The sequence below is a fragment of the Heterocephalus glaber genome, unplaced genomic scaffold, assembly GCF_053883595.1.
Source record: "Heterocephalus glaber isolate CG9 unplaced genomic scaffold, H.glaber_assembly_v1.0 deba00001610, whole genome shotgun sequence".
Taxonomy (NCBI): domain Eukaryota; kingdom Metazoa; phylum Chordata; class Mammalia; order Rodentia; family Bathyergidae; genus Heterocephalus; species Heterocephalus glaber.
Genome location: NW_028258381.1, coordinates 32007230 through 32024268, shown reverse-complemented (window position 1 = coordinate 32024268; position 17039 = coordinate 32007230). Strand labels below are relative to the sequence as shown.

General features: G+C 45.0%; 1 protein-coding gene across 7 annotated transcripts in view; it reads right to left on the bottom strand.

The window, feature by feature from the left end:
• Aoah (acyloxyacyl hydrolase) overlaps positions 1-17039 on the bottom strand; it is a 215405-nt gene that overhangs the window by 114647 nt on the left and 83719 nt on the right. For all 7 annotated transcript variants that reach the window (XM_087196417.1, XM_087196415.1, XM_004840290.4 and 4 more), the window contains 6 exons: positions 14827-14886; positions 9347-9417; positions 6121-6181; positions 4139-4209; positions 3352-3400; positions 218-266 (listed from right to left, as the gene is read on the bottom strand). In XM_087196417.1, coding sequence (XP_087052543.1) covers positions 218-266; positions 3352-3400; positions 4139-4209; positions 6121-6181; positions 9347-9417; positions 14827-14886 — 361 coding nt within the window. The remainder of the gene's footprint in view (positions 1-217; positions 267-3351; positions 3401-4138; positions 4210-6120; positions 6182-9346; positions 9418-14826; positions 14887-17039) is intronic.

The window sequence follows — 17039 nt, the reverse complement described above, 5'->3', positions numbered from 1 at the left end:
AAGAGCCCATTAAGAAAATTAAGTTTGGCATTTTTCTAAGTTCTGCCTCCTTTTTGGTACCTTTCTTGATGTCATTCTCTGTCATGAACACAAATGTAAATTAGTCACCTTAACGTGAGGCTCAGGGGCTCCTCTCAGAGTGGTCTGTTCATTTCAATTTGACTCAGTCAGTGAGGACCGTTCTGCTGTAACAAGCACAGACTTCCACAGTTCTTACCTTCACAGAATTTCTTCTCGTAAGGAATTCCATCTTTGGGATCAATGCCCTTTAAAAGAGGAAAGATGAGATTAGCTGTGTGTGTTTTTAAAGTTATGAGACGCGTACACTAAATCCTTCCCTGCTGGCTTTAAAAGTGCAAAGATAAATCAATAGATAAAATGCTGGAAAGTTGCTCGAGCCCCTACTCCAACACAGTTAATACTCCATGTGAGTGAGAGCTGGGTTTAAGAGGAACCAAGGGCAGGGAAAGGGAGAGACCTAGAACCTGGGCCTCCTCTTCAGAGGGATGGGAAGCAACTTCTGGAAGAGGCCCCGGGCCGGAAGTCCCCCTCCTCAGAGCACTGAGGGGCAGCTGAGGGCTGGGACACAGGTTGGGGGTTCTGTAGCCTCTGAGCTGAACTTCCGTGTCCCGGAAGCTCCAGAGCCTGAAGACTCAGGTTTCTAGAGATGCAAATCTCAACCAGGGGTGATTTTCCCCTTCACCCTCCCACCCTACAGCCATCCCAGAGGATACTAGAGGCTACAGGTTGTCACTACAGGGTAGGAAGACCCTGGCGTCTAGAGGGCAGAGGTGAAGGAGGGCACTGAATATGCCACCGTTTCTAAGACAACCCCCCCAACAAAGACTGATCCAACCTCAGGGTCAGTAGTGCCAAGGTCAACCAAGATATATCATGTACAGGTACAAGTTCCCTACGAGGAATGTGATCACTATGTATATATAAAATGTATCAATAAACTTAATTAAATAAACAAACAAAACCCAGCAGAACAAATCTGAGCTATCAGTTAAAGAAAAAAAAGAAAAAGAAAGCTAGAAGGAAAGTTGGACCTGTAGGGGTGACTAAGTGATGCGACCGAAGTCTTCTAAAGCTAAAGCCACCCTACACTTGGAAGGGACAAGTGTCCCAAGACGAGATTGCTTTGTGGTCAGAGATGGGCTGGAAGTAGTGTATCCCTCTTTTGCACTCTGTGGATCCAATTCGGGCAACGTTGGCCTTGATGGTGGTGAAGTCCCCTCCTCGTTCCTGATTCTGGGATTCTGTGGGCCACTGTTCCTCTGGGAAAGGCATGGGCACGGCAGTGAGGTGCCTTTTTCCCATTATCGAGAGAACCCCTGAGTTCAGTTGGGTTTCCTCTGGTCTCTGCATGGCCTCTTCCTCATGTGGAGGCACACAATGCCAGCAGCCATGGTGGGACCATGGGACAAAGGTGGCAGCCCCGCACACTGATCAGGGCCCTTTGTCCTCCAGTAGGACAAGCAAACTTGGGGATATTAGAACAAAAGCCACCTTGGGGGTCTTGACACCTTAAAGCTTTAGGGGAGGCATCTCCTCTTCCAGGAATGGTCATGTGTCTGAGGACAGTCCTCTGTCACCCTTTCCATGTACCAGAAGCTACTGGGCCCCAATCAACATAGTAGGTGACCGCTGGTATAAAGCTGCGCTGTGAGTGTCCTAGAGAGAGGATGATATTTATAGGAACTTTCTCCACTTCATCCAAGCAGATAAAGGAGGTGACTGTTTACCTTGAGGTCAGAGAATATTAAACTTCAGGGCCCTTTGGTTGCATAGCTCCTGCCTATATGAGTGCTAGGAATGGCTAGGAGCTAGAGGGTGTTCTAGGTGGAGAGGGAGAGGCCAGGCTATAATCAAGACCTGTTTCCATGTAAGCTTTTCTGGTTAGTCTGATAAAAGGTCTCAAAAAAGGGACCTGAATTTACAAGATTTCAGTACCGTGTTAGGAATTTATTTACTTTCATTCATGATCTTGCATTTGCAAGTTGGTTTTCTTTCTTTTTCTCTGTCTTTTTGTGGGATGGGGATTGAACCTGGGGCCTTGGCACTGACCTAACATCCCAGCCCTTTCTTTCTTTTTTTTTAAATTTTATTTTATTGGTACATTTTAGGTATGCAATATAATGACATTCATCATTGGAAATTTGCACCGTTACATAATCTCTCTTGGTTCTTATTTTTCCCCCTTCCCCTGCCCTCCCTTCAACCCCTCCATCCCTCCCTATTTACAAAGACTTTGTTTCCATTTTTCCATTTTCTCATATTAATTCCTTTCCGTTCTTTCCTTTCCCCTACTCCTCTCACTTCCTCCTCCCCTTTAGACCTTTTCTTCCTATTTCACATGACCTATTAAACATTTTGATGCTTATTTACACTTTCAGTTTCTCATACCAGAGACACTATTCGGTATTTACACATGTGTGTCCTATTTATTTCACTTAAGAGTATCGCCTCAATGTTCATCCACTTACCTAGAAATGTCTCTAATTTCTCATTTTTTATGGCTTTTTATTTCTTATTCCGAGGCAGGGTTTCACTGAGTCATCAGGTTGCCCAGGCTGGGCTTAAATTTGTGACCCTGCTACCTCATGCCTAGCTTGTATTCATAGCCTCTTGAGGAGACTTCAAATCATGTAAACCTAAGACCCTGCAAAGTGTGGTGCTTCTATCCTTGCTGTGCACAGGGAAGTACCTGGCTGGCTTTCCTGCTTCCTTCCCTCCTCCTGGAAGCAGTGAACCCTTTATTGCTAGGGTCTGGGACACCAAGATCATATGCCATGATGCGGGGGTGGTGAGGTGAGCTTGGGAAAGCTCCACTCTGCCGACTCAGCTTATGACACAGAAAAGAATGGCTGGGTTGTCACCGTGGAGATGGTGTGGCCTGTGTGGACAGTGGGATGAGCTGCTGTGAACGTTCCTAACACCACTCCCCACTTTGTTTCACACTGTTGGAACAGGATGAAGGGATTGGACCTGGGTGACCACAAGCAAGGCTGAAAGGGACTGTGACAGAGCCTCAGCTTGTGTTCCATCTTCGATACTCTTTGCACATGGTGTGGATTCCATACCCTCTTCCCACATTATGCTCCAGCTAACTGGTTTTGCATATGTTTTTCTTTGGTACCAGGGATCAAACTCTGGACCTTTTGCTTGCGGGGCAGGCAGTGGAACCACTGAGCTATATCCCAGGCCCCACACCCTTTTCCGAGCAGCAGCAAGACAGTGCTTGTAGGCTGCCACCCCCTTCCTTAGGTGGGACCAGCACACAGGCAATGGGCCTTTGGGGAGAGCAGAAAGTAAGACATGGTGTTAAACTCGAAGTTAGTTGCTTACCCAGATGCCATTGCAGTTGGAGTCCCGATGGGCATCCCAGTTGTCTGGCCTAAGAAAGAAACATCAGCATTGGCCTTTGGCATGAACTCACTTCAGCAGTGAACAATGGATGGATAGATGGATGGATGAGGGCTACACACCATGCCATTGAAAGGTAAGTGTTTTTCCAGCTAGCACCTCATACCTCTATGTGTAGTGCACACAGAAGCCTCTCCTTGGCCCTTTGCCTTTAGCTCAACATGGGGCATTTACTAGGAAGCCTGGATCTAACAGTCTGTCCATGGTGAGCTCTTCTCAGGGACTGCATAAGTGGGGAGGGATGCTGGTGAGCATAGTGAACACATCTGCTGTCTTATTTAGAAAGTTGGGGGATTGTTCAAATTGTGCCTCTAAAATGCCACACATCTGGTGAATTTAATGCTTCAGCACTGAAGCCACAGCGTAAGTGAAGGGTGGCATCTTCATTTTTTGAAGTCCATTTTTTTATGTGAACAGTTGAACATTAACCCAGGACTGAAGTGTGACACTCTTTCCATTCCTGGACACCCATGGTGTCCTTTACCACTATTTCCTTTACCACTACATGATGCAAAGTGATTCGCAAATCTTAGCTGCTCGATAAGCATCTCCTGGCCCAGTGAATGAATGAATGAATGAATGAATGAATGTGGTTCTCTTTCACTAGCCATTGCAGCACAGAGCTCCCTTTTCTACCTGGGAATCATCTACACCTGGAAGGGAAGATGCCTCCTGCCTCCTTTGCTCATTTTCAAAGCCTGACGGTTACCTTCTGCCTGGGTACACGGTCTTGTCGCTGTCATTACAGTCTCTCCCTCGCCAGTGGTAGCCCCGCAGCGTCTGAAATTGAAGAGCACACTTGATGTGGGGATCAGGCTGGCTTTGATGTTATGAATGAAGGTTAATCAGAGCCATCTGAGGGGTACTAACCTCTGCAGTCATTAATTCAAATACAGTCTGGGAGCACGGGCCATCACTAAGAAAATGAAGATGATTATAAGCCGTGCTGTGTGCAGTGAAATGTAATCACACACCAGGACAAATAACAGGCTGGAGTGTGGGCCTGTGCGGTATTTGTGTGTGACAGTATGTGCCCGTGTGTGGGTGTGTTGGGGTGCAGGTGTGTGCGTGTGTGTACACGTGCATGTGTGTAAACAAATACATGTGTGTAAGTATGGTGCATGTGTGTTATACATGTAAACATGTACTACAGGTTGTATATGTGTCAATGTTCATGTGTGTCTATCTTCATGTGCACATGTGTTCATGCATGTGTATTAACATCCACCTCCAGACATAGCAGGACCTTCCAAATTCCTAAAATTCCTCTGTTAACCACCAATTTTCTCAAAATAATTGCTCCAAAATAATTCACTTAATGCTGGCCAAATGGTTAATGCTTTATGGGACAATTAAAAAATAATCTATTTTTTTGAAAGGCACTTCTTTTTTTTATTATTAAATTCTTTTATTGGTACATTGTAGGTATACAACACAATTACATTTCTCATTGGGAATTGTACCTTTACATACTGCATCTTGGTTCTTATGTTTTCCCCATTCCTAGCCCTCCCTTCACCCCCTCCACCCTTCCCTATTTACAAAGCCTTTATTTCCATTTTTCCATTTCTCAAAGAAGACTTACAGAGATAAGATCTAACCTGAAGAATGCTTGAAAAATTGCATAAGTAAAATTCTTACTTAATTTTAAGTTTAGATAATAGACAATACATATATGCTGTGCCGTTAGGGTAAAACCTAATGCCATTTGGTCTATTAAAGGAAAAAAGTGAGAGAGAAAAAGTTATTATAATCCAGCGAGGACAATGTATCTAAAAGTGTATCTTACTACAATTGTCTTATGTGTTGTACATATTTTTTTGGCCTAGGTTAGTCTGCTTTTTAATCTGTATTTCTAGTAATTAACTTTCTAAATTATCAATAAATAAATCTGATTCTGGCAAAAATAAAAGAGGGTGGAGGAAAGGGGAAGAAAAAGAATTGAAATGTGTTAAGTACATGTACTGATTCCCTATAATTAATGTAATCATTATGTATGGCAAAAATGTACTAATAAAAGTCAAGAAAAGAAAAAAAAATCTAGCTCAACTGATAACTATGTGAATTTATATGTTCAATCAGATTGATTTAAAAGAATAAAGAATCACAATTATGTCAAACAATGTTTTCATTTTCTCCATTACCAAGTCAATCTGAGATCCCACAATTTTGGAAGTTTGTCACACATTACCTGCTTGTTTGCTTAACTTTTTTTTTTTTTTTTGGTACTGGGGATAGAACTCGGGTCCTTCTGCTTGTGAGGCAGGTGGCAGAACCACTGAGCTAAATCTCCGGCGACCTGCTTGTTTACTTTCTCAGAAAACATCCAGACATCCGAACAGCTCCAAACCAAACACATACACATATGCATACTTTAAAAAATAATATAAAAGAGGCTTAAGGATTTCCAAAATAAATCACAAAACCTTTCAACATATTAGTAATCCCTATGGAGAATTCCAGCTGAGAATGGAAACAAAAAGGAAATAAAATCTGGGTTTAAGATTTACTTTGATGGAAGTATGTTTTGTTATGAAGCTACAAAGTCATTAAACATTGTGAAATGATGTATTTTTCCTCAAGCTAATAATGCATTCAAATGAAACTCAGTCTTGTCTTATTAAAGGAAAGTAATTTGTAGGGAGTGACATAACATTCAGTGAACATCTGGGTATTTGGAACAATACTTACTGGGAAAACACTGTATTTGTCTGAATCGACATCTTTGAACGGCATAGAAGTTTGTATAGATCTGGAAGAGAGAAAACAAAACACCCCGGTGAGCTCAGGAAAAAGGAAATGATGTTTGTAAAATCAAACACACACATTTTCAGATATGGCTGTGTTGAATTCAGGCTACAGAGGGCTCATCTAAAAATAAAGTTCAGCGTCTTCGTGCTGTGTGAGAGCGCCAGCCAAACTTGGCCAGCCTCTGCTTTCCACTTCACAGAAGTGTTTTCTCTGCTATTTAATCGGTCCATGTGGGAAGAGTGAAATAACTGAATTAGTGGAGGGCATGGGATGTTGATGTGAGGATCTCCAGCAAACGGGAGACTGTGTTGGGTCCCGGCAATGAACTCGGAATTACAAATTGAATTCATGTCCTTTTACATATTCTATTTACTCTCTAGCCATTCACTCTGGGATTCTGGAGGCATTTAGTTGTCATTAGCTGGCAACTTTGATCCCCAAGTATGAGCCTGGGTAACCACAGATCCTGATGCAATGACCAACCCAATCATCCCACTCCACGAGGGAGCATTTCCCCCGCGCCATCACTTCCAGACTCTCCCCCTTCTAAATGGCGAATGGTTTTCCAGCTAGGATGGTCTACTGCAGGGCAAGGCTCTTCCTGGAACCTGAAATTTGGAGTTAGACTCTCGGCCTTGTTTAGGATTTACTGCATGTTCTTTTGAGTCCAGGGCATCCTGAAGTGCTGAGAGTCTCAAAGCCAGTGAATGCAGCTCTCCAGAGTGGGTCAGGCTTTTAAAACCTTCTCTCTTATCTGAAGAGTAGGCCTAGGGCTTCAGGGGGCCAAGGAGGGTCTGATGCTGGCTTCAAAGGTGAGGTTTACCCATTGCCAGCCCTGTAACCTTGGGCAAATAACTTTCCTTCCTTGGAGGATGACAAAAATGATGCCTGTCTTAGTGGGTTGCGCTTACAAGAGCTCTTGGTGAATAGAAAACATTGGATAATTTTTAGTTATTATTATTACTGAGCCAGAGGTTGTTTTGAAGAATAAATGAGGCTGTATTTAAGTGAATTTTCTAAATCACAAAGCTGTGAACAAACTGTGATCCAGTGCAAATAATGCTCAGGGCACAATGATTTTGAATAAAGGAGAGAAACACACTGTTTTTGCTTTTCATTTTCATAAAAGAATAATTTCCCTCTTAAATTGGGCCAAGAAAATCCTTGGCTGCAGATGCTCTTGAATTTAATTTTTCAAAAGTGGTTCAAGTGAAGAGTTGTCATTTTGCCACGGCTGGGTTCTGCTGGCCCGTGTCTAACACAGAAAAGAAAATGCAGTGATGTGTTCACCAAAGAGGGGCAGGGGTCCTGATCCAACAGGAGCGAGGCATGATGAAATGAGTGGTCACCAGCATCTTTTCTGTCTGATTCCCTTCTTTCCGCCCTGCTCCCTGAGGCTCCTGCAACTCCCCCATTCACAAAAGGGGAAGTGCTACTCTTTCTGGGATCCAGGCCAGCAGTTTGCACAGTGAGCTGGGAGGCTCTTGCTGGCAGATGAGCCAGGAAGTCTAACTCTTGGATTCCTAAGAGGCTGCGAATGTGGGTCAGAATCACAGCTGTTTGTGCCTCTCTCTGGGTGTTTTCACAGCAGTTGAGATATTCAGTGGGTTTAGCTCCCACCAAGCTCAAGAGATGAAGGATGGTGGGATATAGAAAAAGCCTTTGGTGTGGGTTGATTTACGTTCACCAAAAGTGTTGAAGTTCTAACTCCCAGTGTCTGTGAATGTGACCTTACTTAGAAATGGGGTCTTTGCAGATATGAGCAAGTGAAGATGAGGGTATTAGGGTGGCCCTCATCCAATGTAACCGGAGTCTTTATCGAAAGAAAAGAGACACCCCGGAGAGGTGGCTGTAGGAAAAAGGGAGGCAGAGACTGGCATGATGCAGCTGCAAACCAAGAAGTGCAAGGGTTGATGGCCACCATCAGAAGCCAGGAAAACAGCAGGAAGGAGTCCACTTGGTCTTAGAGGGAGGAGCCTGGTCCTGGTGCCACCTTGATTTTAAACTTTTGGCTTCCAGAACTGAGACAACACACATTTCTATTGTTCTAATCTGCCCAGTTTACAATATTTTGTTATAGCAGCCACAGGAAGCTATTCCAGCCTCTCAGACCCAATGTGCAGATGATTCTCATTCTGCATATTCTGGGGCCTGATCTCTGCCTCCCGTGAGGCCCAGGCTGGAGCAGGTGGTGCTTAAGGAACAGGGGTTCCCACTGGAGAGTGAGAGTGAAAGAATCAGTGGCTGGGGTAGATGGTTTGGTCTAAATGATCACAGGAAGGGATTGGGGACACTGGTTTCTTCCTCTGTTCCTTTCACACTTGGTCATGGGGTGAATAGGCCCTCTCTGCTGCGTGCTCCTACCCTGACATACTGTGCCTTTGTTGGAAACAGGGTCAACTGGTAATAGACTGAAACCTGAAAACCAGTGAGTCCAAATAAACCTTTCCTCTCTTTAACTTGATTATCTCAGGTAGTTGTTACAGTCATGGAAAGGTGACTAACACAAGGGGAAAGGAGAACCTATGCAATTTTGCCTCTTTGTCCAGTGTCCTTTCAAGTCACTGTTTGTTTCTTCACATTTTGATCAGTGGTTCTGTGACATGTAGCTTAACCCTAGATGCAAAGTGGGGCTAGAAAATGGGATTTGAAACTGAGATGGGGGACTTGGGAATTTCAGACAGTGTCCTTCTATCTGGAATCCTATTCTATGTGTCTGACTCAGCATTGCCAGGTAACAGCAGATAGCAGTCTGCTGGGGTCTGTGAAGAACACAGTCCCCTTCTAACCTCCTGAGTGCCTTGCATCAAAGATGCTCAGAGTCCCCATCATAAGCTGGGGACAACTGGGTCTGGGTCTTCCATGGCAAAGGGGTGCTTTCCCCAGTGTCATACAGGGGGTGACAGGGCTGCAGAGAAAGGTCACTGGCACACTGCATCCACACTCACAGGTTCTGCCCAGTCCCGTGCATTTCCAACACAGGGTTCCTGGTTTTGCTGGAGCAAACTCACCTTCTAGTGGGTGTACTATCCCTGCTTGGAGCAGAAACAGTATCAGCTTTAGGAGGATGCTTCTTGGATGTGAAAATCATTTTAGGCATAGGAAAACAGAGACAAGCAAAGATGTTGCCATGCACTTGGAAGGTAGGAAGAGCATATGTACGTACAATTTGATTTTCTGGCAGATCTTGGCCAAAAATGGGAGTGAGCAAATATCAGAACCACCTTTGAGATATTTCTAGAGAGAGAGAGAAAAAACAGAATAAAAAGACAGTTAAGTTTGAGAAATGGTTTCCTATCTGAAAGTCCTTCTGCAGTCCAGATCTCTGGAGTTTCCTTCTAGAATCACTCCACTCCTCTCAGTTTACTCCCATTTCTTTCCCACAGTCCACACCGACCCCACCTCCCATGCCATGGTCCATGCTGGTCGCTCATCCTGCAGGTTCCCTCTTCCCGACACCCAGCCTCTGGCTGCCTTCCCACTTCCCTCTCTCGTTGCCTCTTCTCAGGACGGTCTGGCCTCACCTTGGCGGCTTCCACTCTGACCAGAGCATTCCTCTACCCAAGTGCTTGGAAAAAGGGGTTGAAAATGAAAAATAACTCTTTCAAATAAAACATTTCCATGCTCTGATGGGGCAAAATGAAGACTGAGGGAGAAATATGGTCAGGAACTTGGAGAGAAGGAAAGGTCCTTCTCAGTAGAGTGGAGAGGTGTGCAGAGAGATGGGTTTTAGACAATGGCTTTTCCTTTCTTTTTTTTTCTTTTTTCTGAGGGGTGGGGATTGGTTATTGAACCCACGGCCTTCACACTGAGCTGGATCCCCAGCCCTTTAAACATTTTTTAAAATTATGAGACATGCTCTTGTTAAGTTGCCCAAACTGGGGTGGAACTTGTGATCCTCCTGCCTCAGACTTCCGAGTGATGGGCTTCTAGGTGTGAACCACTATGCTCAGTTTAGACAGAGGTTTCTAGAAGAGTCCAAATGTGTGTTAAATGAAGACCTCTGGATTTTTACTAAGCAGTAGTTTTTAGAAAGACAGTGGTTTCCCTGATGCTCTCTTCAAATGAAAGAAAGAGAAAACAAAGTAGAAAAAGTTGGGAACCAGCAATTATCAGTGAAGGTCCTACCAACTTAAAGAGTCCTTCAGAGGGCTGTGAGCTAGCTGTATGTGTTGGGTATATTTTGACTCTAGTGAAGGGGAGGTGGCAACCTTATCAGAATATAAGTGAGGTATGTGAGGGTCTAAGAGACAGATGCTCGCACAGATTTCTAGGAGCAGAGGAGCAATCCTGACTAGGCATGGAGTCAAGGCATGGGGACAAAGGAGCTATCTTCATCCTGCCCACCAAGTTCAGGCTCTGAGTAGACATCCCAACTTGTGGATCCTCCTGCAGGGTCCATAGTGCCCGAGGCATTAGCAGGGCTCTCCAGGAACCTGGTAGGCCATGCGGATGTCCCGGACCTTAAGCAGGAATGAGGCAGGTGAGAAGCAAGGCACAGGCACCCCGAGGTTTGTAGCTCACAGAACAGCCCACAGTCTCACTAGAGATGCAGCCCTCTGCCCCCCAGACCCACTGGACCAGAACCACAGGGAGGCCCCGGCAGTCCGTCCTCTCATAGGCATTCAGTTCACTGTGGTGCTCTCTCCAGGCTCCTTCCAGGGCCTGCTGAGGCCTGAGATCCACTGCTCAAGGCATGACAGCAGACTGGGCACACTGGTGCCCCAGGAGCCTTTATTAGATGCAGAACCTAGAGCCTCTCCCACCTGCTGTGATGCCACTTGTCTGTCCCCAAGGTCCCCAAGTGCCCACTAATGCTGTGAAGCCTGATCCTGCTCATGGAGAAGGCTTGAAGGTGTCAGGCCGAGGAGTTACATTCATGTCTCAGAGGACATCTCCTGGAGTGGGAGGGAGGCTCGTGGCAGATAAGAGATGCTGAAGTCAGATCCCAGGGTTTGTGGGTGCAGCACTAGTGGCACTAAGGCTGAATAAACCAGTTGTGGGTGTGTGGCTTGTCCTTTTGCTGTGCTATGTCCCCTACCCACTAGATGCCAGCAGCACACATCTGTCCCCAATGATCTCATGGGCTCACCCTCCTGTCTGTGGCCCATTGTCGCCACAATGTCATTATGTGACACCTGACTACATTAGTTTTTTGTGTTCTTGAATTTCATATGAATGGAATCATGCAGTTGATACTCTTTTATGCTTTATCTCTTTCATCTCCATGCTGTTGCAAATACCTGCAGTTGGTTCTTCTCATAGCTGTTCAGTATTCCATTGTGTGAAACACAGATTGAGAATATTGTCAGTTTTTGGCTATTATGAATAAAATTGTTATGAAAAATGCTTAAAACACCAAATCTGTCTCCAAACTTTGTCAAGTACCCTGTGGGTGAGGGACAAAACAGCCAGAGGTTGGGAACCTCTGTTGTAGTGTGAGACAGGTACAGTTACTGGAAAGAAGGGGATCTGATGGAGGTCAGGACTGTAGTCACACAACAAAACAACGAAACAAACACTAGCTGAGATTATGCAGAACATCGGCGGCATTTTGCAGTATGGAGACAATCTCAGACCCAGAGTCCAAAGTCAGCTTGCATTTGGATGTTTGAGCTCCTTCTTTTAATACTCACTTCAGTCTGAAGGTCTCAGTCTAATTATCATAACGACAATGTAGATTTGAACACTGATGATCACCAACACACACCCAAATTTATATGACCAGTCTTGTAATTACTACACAAGAGGCACAATAGGATAAAATTTTATAACTGCACAGCTGATCACCCTCAAAATCCATCCTAAGGCTGCAGCTGTGTCTGATATTCATTGTGCAGAAATCAGGGTTAGGGATTAGGTGATACATGATGTGGCTTGTCCACAGATGCCACAGAAAGCCTGCTGTTTAGACAGAGGTTTTGATTATCGGATCTCTTTTCATCACAGAGAATGGGAGGGACATTTGTCCCCAAGCTGTGCTTCTACCTTGAGACAATTTACTTGCAAAGAAAACTAAGATGGACCCAGAAAAACACTGCAGACGTTCTTGTTTTTTAGTCCCCTCCATTCAGTTTGAACTTTGCTAGACAGGGACAGAAATACGAGCTGTTATCAACTCAGAACTAGGTTTAAAATATTGCCTGTGGCTGCATCTGGTCCCATCTAAAGGAGAGTCTCAAATTTGGGGTGTCCCTGGAGACAGGAGTCAAGCAGCATGTTCAGTTTGCAATCTATTCGACCTGAGTCTACTTGTCTCCTGAGCTGTCCCCCATACCACGGTGTTAAGTGAAGGCAGAATAACAAGTGCAAGAGGAATAGAGGAAATTGTGGTGAATGGCATAAATAGAAGGGCAAAGGGTGAGAGTCAACACCTTTCTGCATGCAGCTAAGCTGAAATTGAGTTTCGGCATTGCGAAGTGCTTTTCAACCCTTTTTGTGTGTTGCACAGCCTGGTTTTAATCTGTCTGGGCTGGGTTTGGACTTCAGCCATTTTTAAAGTCTTCTTGGATGATGCCACTAAGCAGGTAAAGTTGTGACCAGGGCCTTGATGTTCAGCTGCACAGGCCTTCCCCATTACCCCTTTATCAACATAGCTTGGGATATAAACGGTGCCCTCGAGTTCAGCGCTGGGCAGGCTTGGCTGTGGAGCTACTGGCATTGAAGAGAGGCCTGGAAATAGCTGACTCTGGACTTCAATGATGGGTTTCTGACTTACTAGCTCTGTGGAGTGAGAAAATTACTGAGCTTCAGTCCTCTCATCTGTACAGCAAAACTCCTCTATCTGCTTTGTAGTGGTGAAAATTAAATAAAGTTGATTCTGTAACTCAGGTGCTGTGTAACCTGGAGATGTGGTGCTCCCTAAATCCATGCAAAGTTCCCAGGAGATGCAGAACATTTCTGGGGCATTGGCTTCCCTTCCGAAACACATGACTTTTCTCCAGTCTGGATCACAGCCTGACACGCTGTGCTGGGAAACCTACTATGTGTTGCTTTCTGTCCTGACTACATCCTCAGTTCCATCAGCCATCGCAGTAGAATTAATTGCAGTTGATATTCTCTGAGCAGTTTTTCCAGAGATGCTCATTGTTTGCATTTTGTGATTAAATTTTTTCCTTGATAGTTTTAATCCTGAGAGTAAATAAACTGGGCTGTTTTTAAAAGCTTGTTGAATTTTCCATAGAATTTCTTTTGGCTTCTTACAAGTAGTTATTGGAATCCTGCCCCTAGAATTATGCTTTCAATTGCGGTGACAGAAATTTTTAAAATGTAAAATCCTAATTAGCCTTCGAGTTAATGCCAAGGCAGTTTGTGCTAACCAATAAACAATGGCCTGAAAATAAGTTTCTAGACCCACATTGAGAAAAATAAAAGACACATTCTGTTTTTCTCTAATTCTGCTCCAAGTTGTAAAGGTGGCAGTCCCAGGTTTCTGGTGGTGTTTCAATTTCTTATCCAACAATTTAAGCAGATTAGCTGAACTGGCTACTGCCAGCCTTTAATTAGTCACTGAATTAAATAATGATCAGAGAAGCAGACATTGTGATTGATTAATCAATTATGTAGAATGCTGGCATGTTGCTATTTAACATGGACCAGCCTTGTACATCAAAACTCCCATGACTTTTGTGCATAGGATTTCCGATAAAAATACTGTGCTGGACATACTTACACTAAAAACATTTATCCATTGGTTCTCTAAATTTAACTGGACATCCTGTGTTTTTATTTGCTAAATCTGGTAAGCCATGGCCTAAGTGATTTTCCTTCCTGTTTTTCATGTGGCTCAATCGATAACACCTTCAATGCCTTGCATCAGGGTGAGCAGGGAGGGAAGCTTGTGGGGAAGTCAAGGACAAGGTCAGCACCCTCTCACTGGGGATGGATGCGTACTTCCTGCCAGGGTCTCCAGTGTCAAGGATGGTATTAGGCTTTAAGAGTCTGCGTTTCTGCTTCCTTATCAGCCGGGGGTGATTTTGCCACCAGAACCCAGGTTAAATACCTAACTCTGTGATGACTAGAAATGTCATTGCAAGGATGACAAATTAGGGAGATGAATAGTGATGCCGTTAGGGTTTACTGAGTACTTGGTAAGCCAAGGCCAGATAGCAGGTGCTTTGCATACAGGAACTGTGCTAGCACCACCCAGGAGAGGGAAACTGAGGCTTAGCAAAGTCGAGCACCAAGTCACGTTTGTAGGAAGTGGAGGGGCAGGAGGACACAGACTCCTCCAGAACACTCTGCTGGTGAGGAATGTTCTCACTGGGGTGATTTTACCCTTCAGAGGCCATGTGGCAATGCCAAGAGACATTTCTGGCCATCACAGCTAGGGAGGGTGAATGGCACTGCTAGTGTTGAATGGCTAGAGGACAGGGTCACTGCTGGGGACCACAAAGCATTCCCTACAACAGGATTATCTAGCCCTGAATGTCAGTGGTGCCGAGGTGGAAACGCCCCTGAAGGGAGAAGGCAGGAGGAAATTGTGAAAAGGCATGCATGTTTCCACTTTAGTTGCCACGAAACTAGGGCACTGGGTGGATGGACTTGTATCCAAAGCAGCCCCAAGGCTTTGGGGTATAGGGCTAGGGCTAGGGAGCAGAAAGCTTGCCCAGAGAAAGGCTGGCATTCCACCTAATGATCACTTACCATGTTCTCGGACTTCTTGACAGTGTGTTTTGCCTTCTCTTGTCTCAATTTCCATGCCTCCTAGAAAAGCAAAGTTAGACAATATCATAACTTGTGTCCTATGTTTTCTATGTTTTTTCTAAAGTGAAAAGTTTTATGTCTTTATGTTTGAAATAAATGGATTACCCAAAAATTTGTGATAAAGTAATTCACGAGGCTATTTTATGTTACTATATGGATGTGATAAAAACTATAGTCAATGTTTAAATTTTAAAAATTTATTACAGTGAAAGACGTGTTGCTATGAATCGCCCTCAAAATACTCCCCTTTGCTTCAAACACACTAGTCTCACCACTCTGGCTACTTTCTGAAGCAGTTCTGGAAGCACTGTACTCTTTCCTGAGTGTCTTTAGTTGCACCGTTGTGAATTGATTCAAAACATTTATAGCAACTTATGCCAAAAAAGACATGATAGTGTGTCCTCATCTTCCTTATCCACTGGCTCTGACACTGTGTGACTCTGGCTCTTCCTTAAAATCAAAGTGATTACAAATGGCCAACTTTTTCAGTGGATTCAGGACATTGAGGCAGTCATGACTCCAGAAAGAGGACTTTCAGAACTGCTTCAGAAAGTGGCCAGCATGGTGGGATAAGTGTTTAAATTAAGGGGGAATTTTGAGGGGACTAATGGCAATATGTCTTCAACTGTAATAGATTTTTAAACTTCCAATTTAAATGTTTATTGTATATTTTGGTCACAGCGTATATTTGGTACTTTTATTAAGGAGACTCTGTCCCAGTTGCTGTGGGAGGAACTTTGCAAGCATTATCTTACTTCATCTTCACAAAGGTTCCCAGAGATAGGACCGTCTCCTAGGTGAGATGTAGAAAAGGTAGGAAACCGCTCAAGGTCACATTCTTGGAGATGTGGATGCTGTCTGGACCCTGAAGCACTGGGGAGAGAGTGGACTTTGGGAAGAAATGAGCACAGCTGACAAGGAGGTGGCCTAGGGCAGTGACTCTCCACATGGGGGTCTGCATGGAGATTCCTAGAGCCCAATCCCGAGTTCCTGGGCAGAACCTGTGGAAGTCAAGTAAAAGGAATCTGCATTTCTAATCAGGAGCCTGGGTGAACTTAGGGAATTATGTGGTGAGGATTAAGATCTGGGTGATGGGGTCAGGCAGAGGAAGAGAAGGCCAGGCATTGCCCCTCCCATGCCCAGTGCCCTGTGCAAAGCTCAGCTAGTCAGTATCAGCTGCCACAAACAGAATTCCCAACATTTCGGACTGGTAAGAACATCAGATTCGCTCACGGGACGGGTGGATTCAGCATTCACAGGGGACAAGGGGTGGGTGTGGTAGTGTGTGCCTGTGATCTCAGCACTCTGGAACCTGAGGCAGGAGCATGGCACCTTTAAGCCCGACCTGGATGACTTGGTGACTTAGTGAACCTCTGTCTTAAAATAAAAAATAAAAAAGTGCTGGGGATGTAGCTCAGTGAGAAGGCTCTGGGTTCATTTCCCAATACTGAAATAATCAATCAATCAATCAAAAGCCCCACCAGCTGGAGGCTGTCAACAGCTTACCAGAGTCTGTGCCTGGCACTAAAGAGCCACAATCACTGGCATCACAAGCTCCCGCCTCCCTCTCCTCTGGTTCAGTATCCTCTGTCCTCTTCCAGACATTTCCAGAGCATCTGAGAGCATCCAAGTCACCCCCCAGTACCCGTACTTGCAAGTCTAGAGCTGGCTCATTATTAGCAATAATTATTGTCATGCAAAACCCTGAGGACCCCTGTTTGTGTTTGCATGGTTGGGAGAAAAAGAGCACTAGGATTGGAGGTGGGGTGTGGGGAGGGTTTGCCCACAGGGCTGCTTCCCAGAGCTTTGATCCCTGCTCTGCATACCCCAGCCCTGCCACCCCTCTGTGCCTGCTCCCTGTGCAGCTGGAAACAAGCCCCTGCCTAGTCATCCATGGATTAATTGGAAAGCTCTGTCTCCACCCTTGCTTCCCCTGCCCCAGAATCAGCAGGGAAGCCGGGATCTGGGAGAGTTCTGGAGTTCTCTCTCTGTCCGGGTCACTGAGAACACTGTCCATGTACATGAGAAGTAAAATGGATGTGGGAAGGGACTTCTGCAGTGAGGTTGAGTGAGAGAAGGCCCCCTGGGAAATGCTGATCTCTGATGCTGGTGGATGCTGGGGATTCAGGTTCCCTCTTAACCCTGGTCTGTTC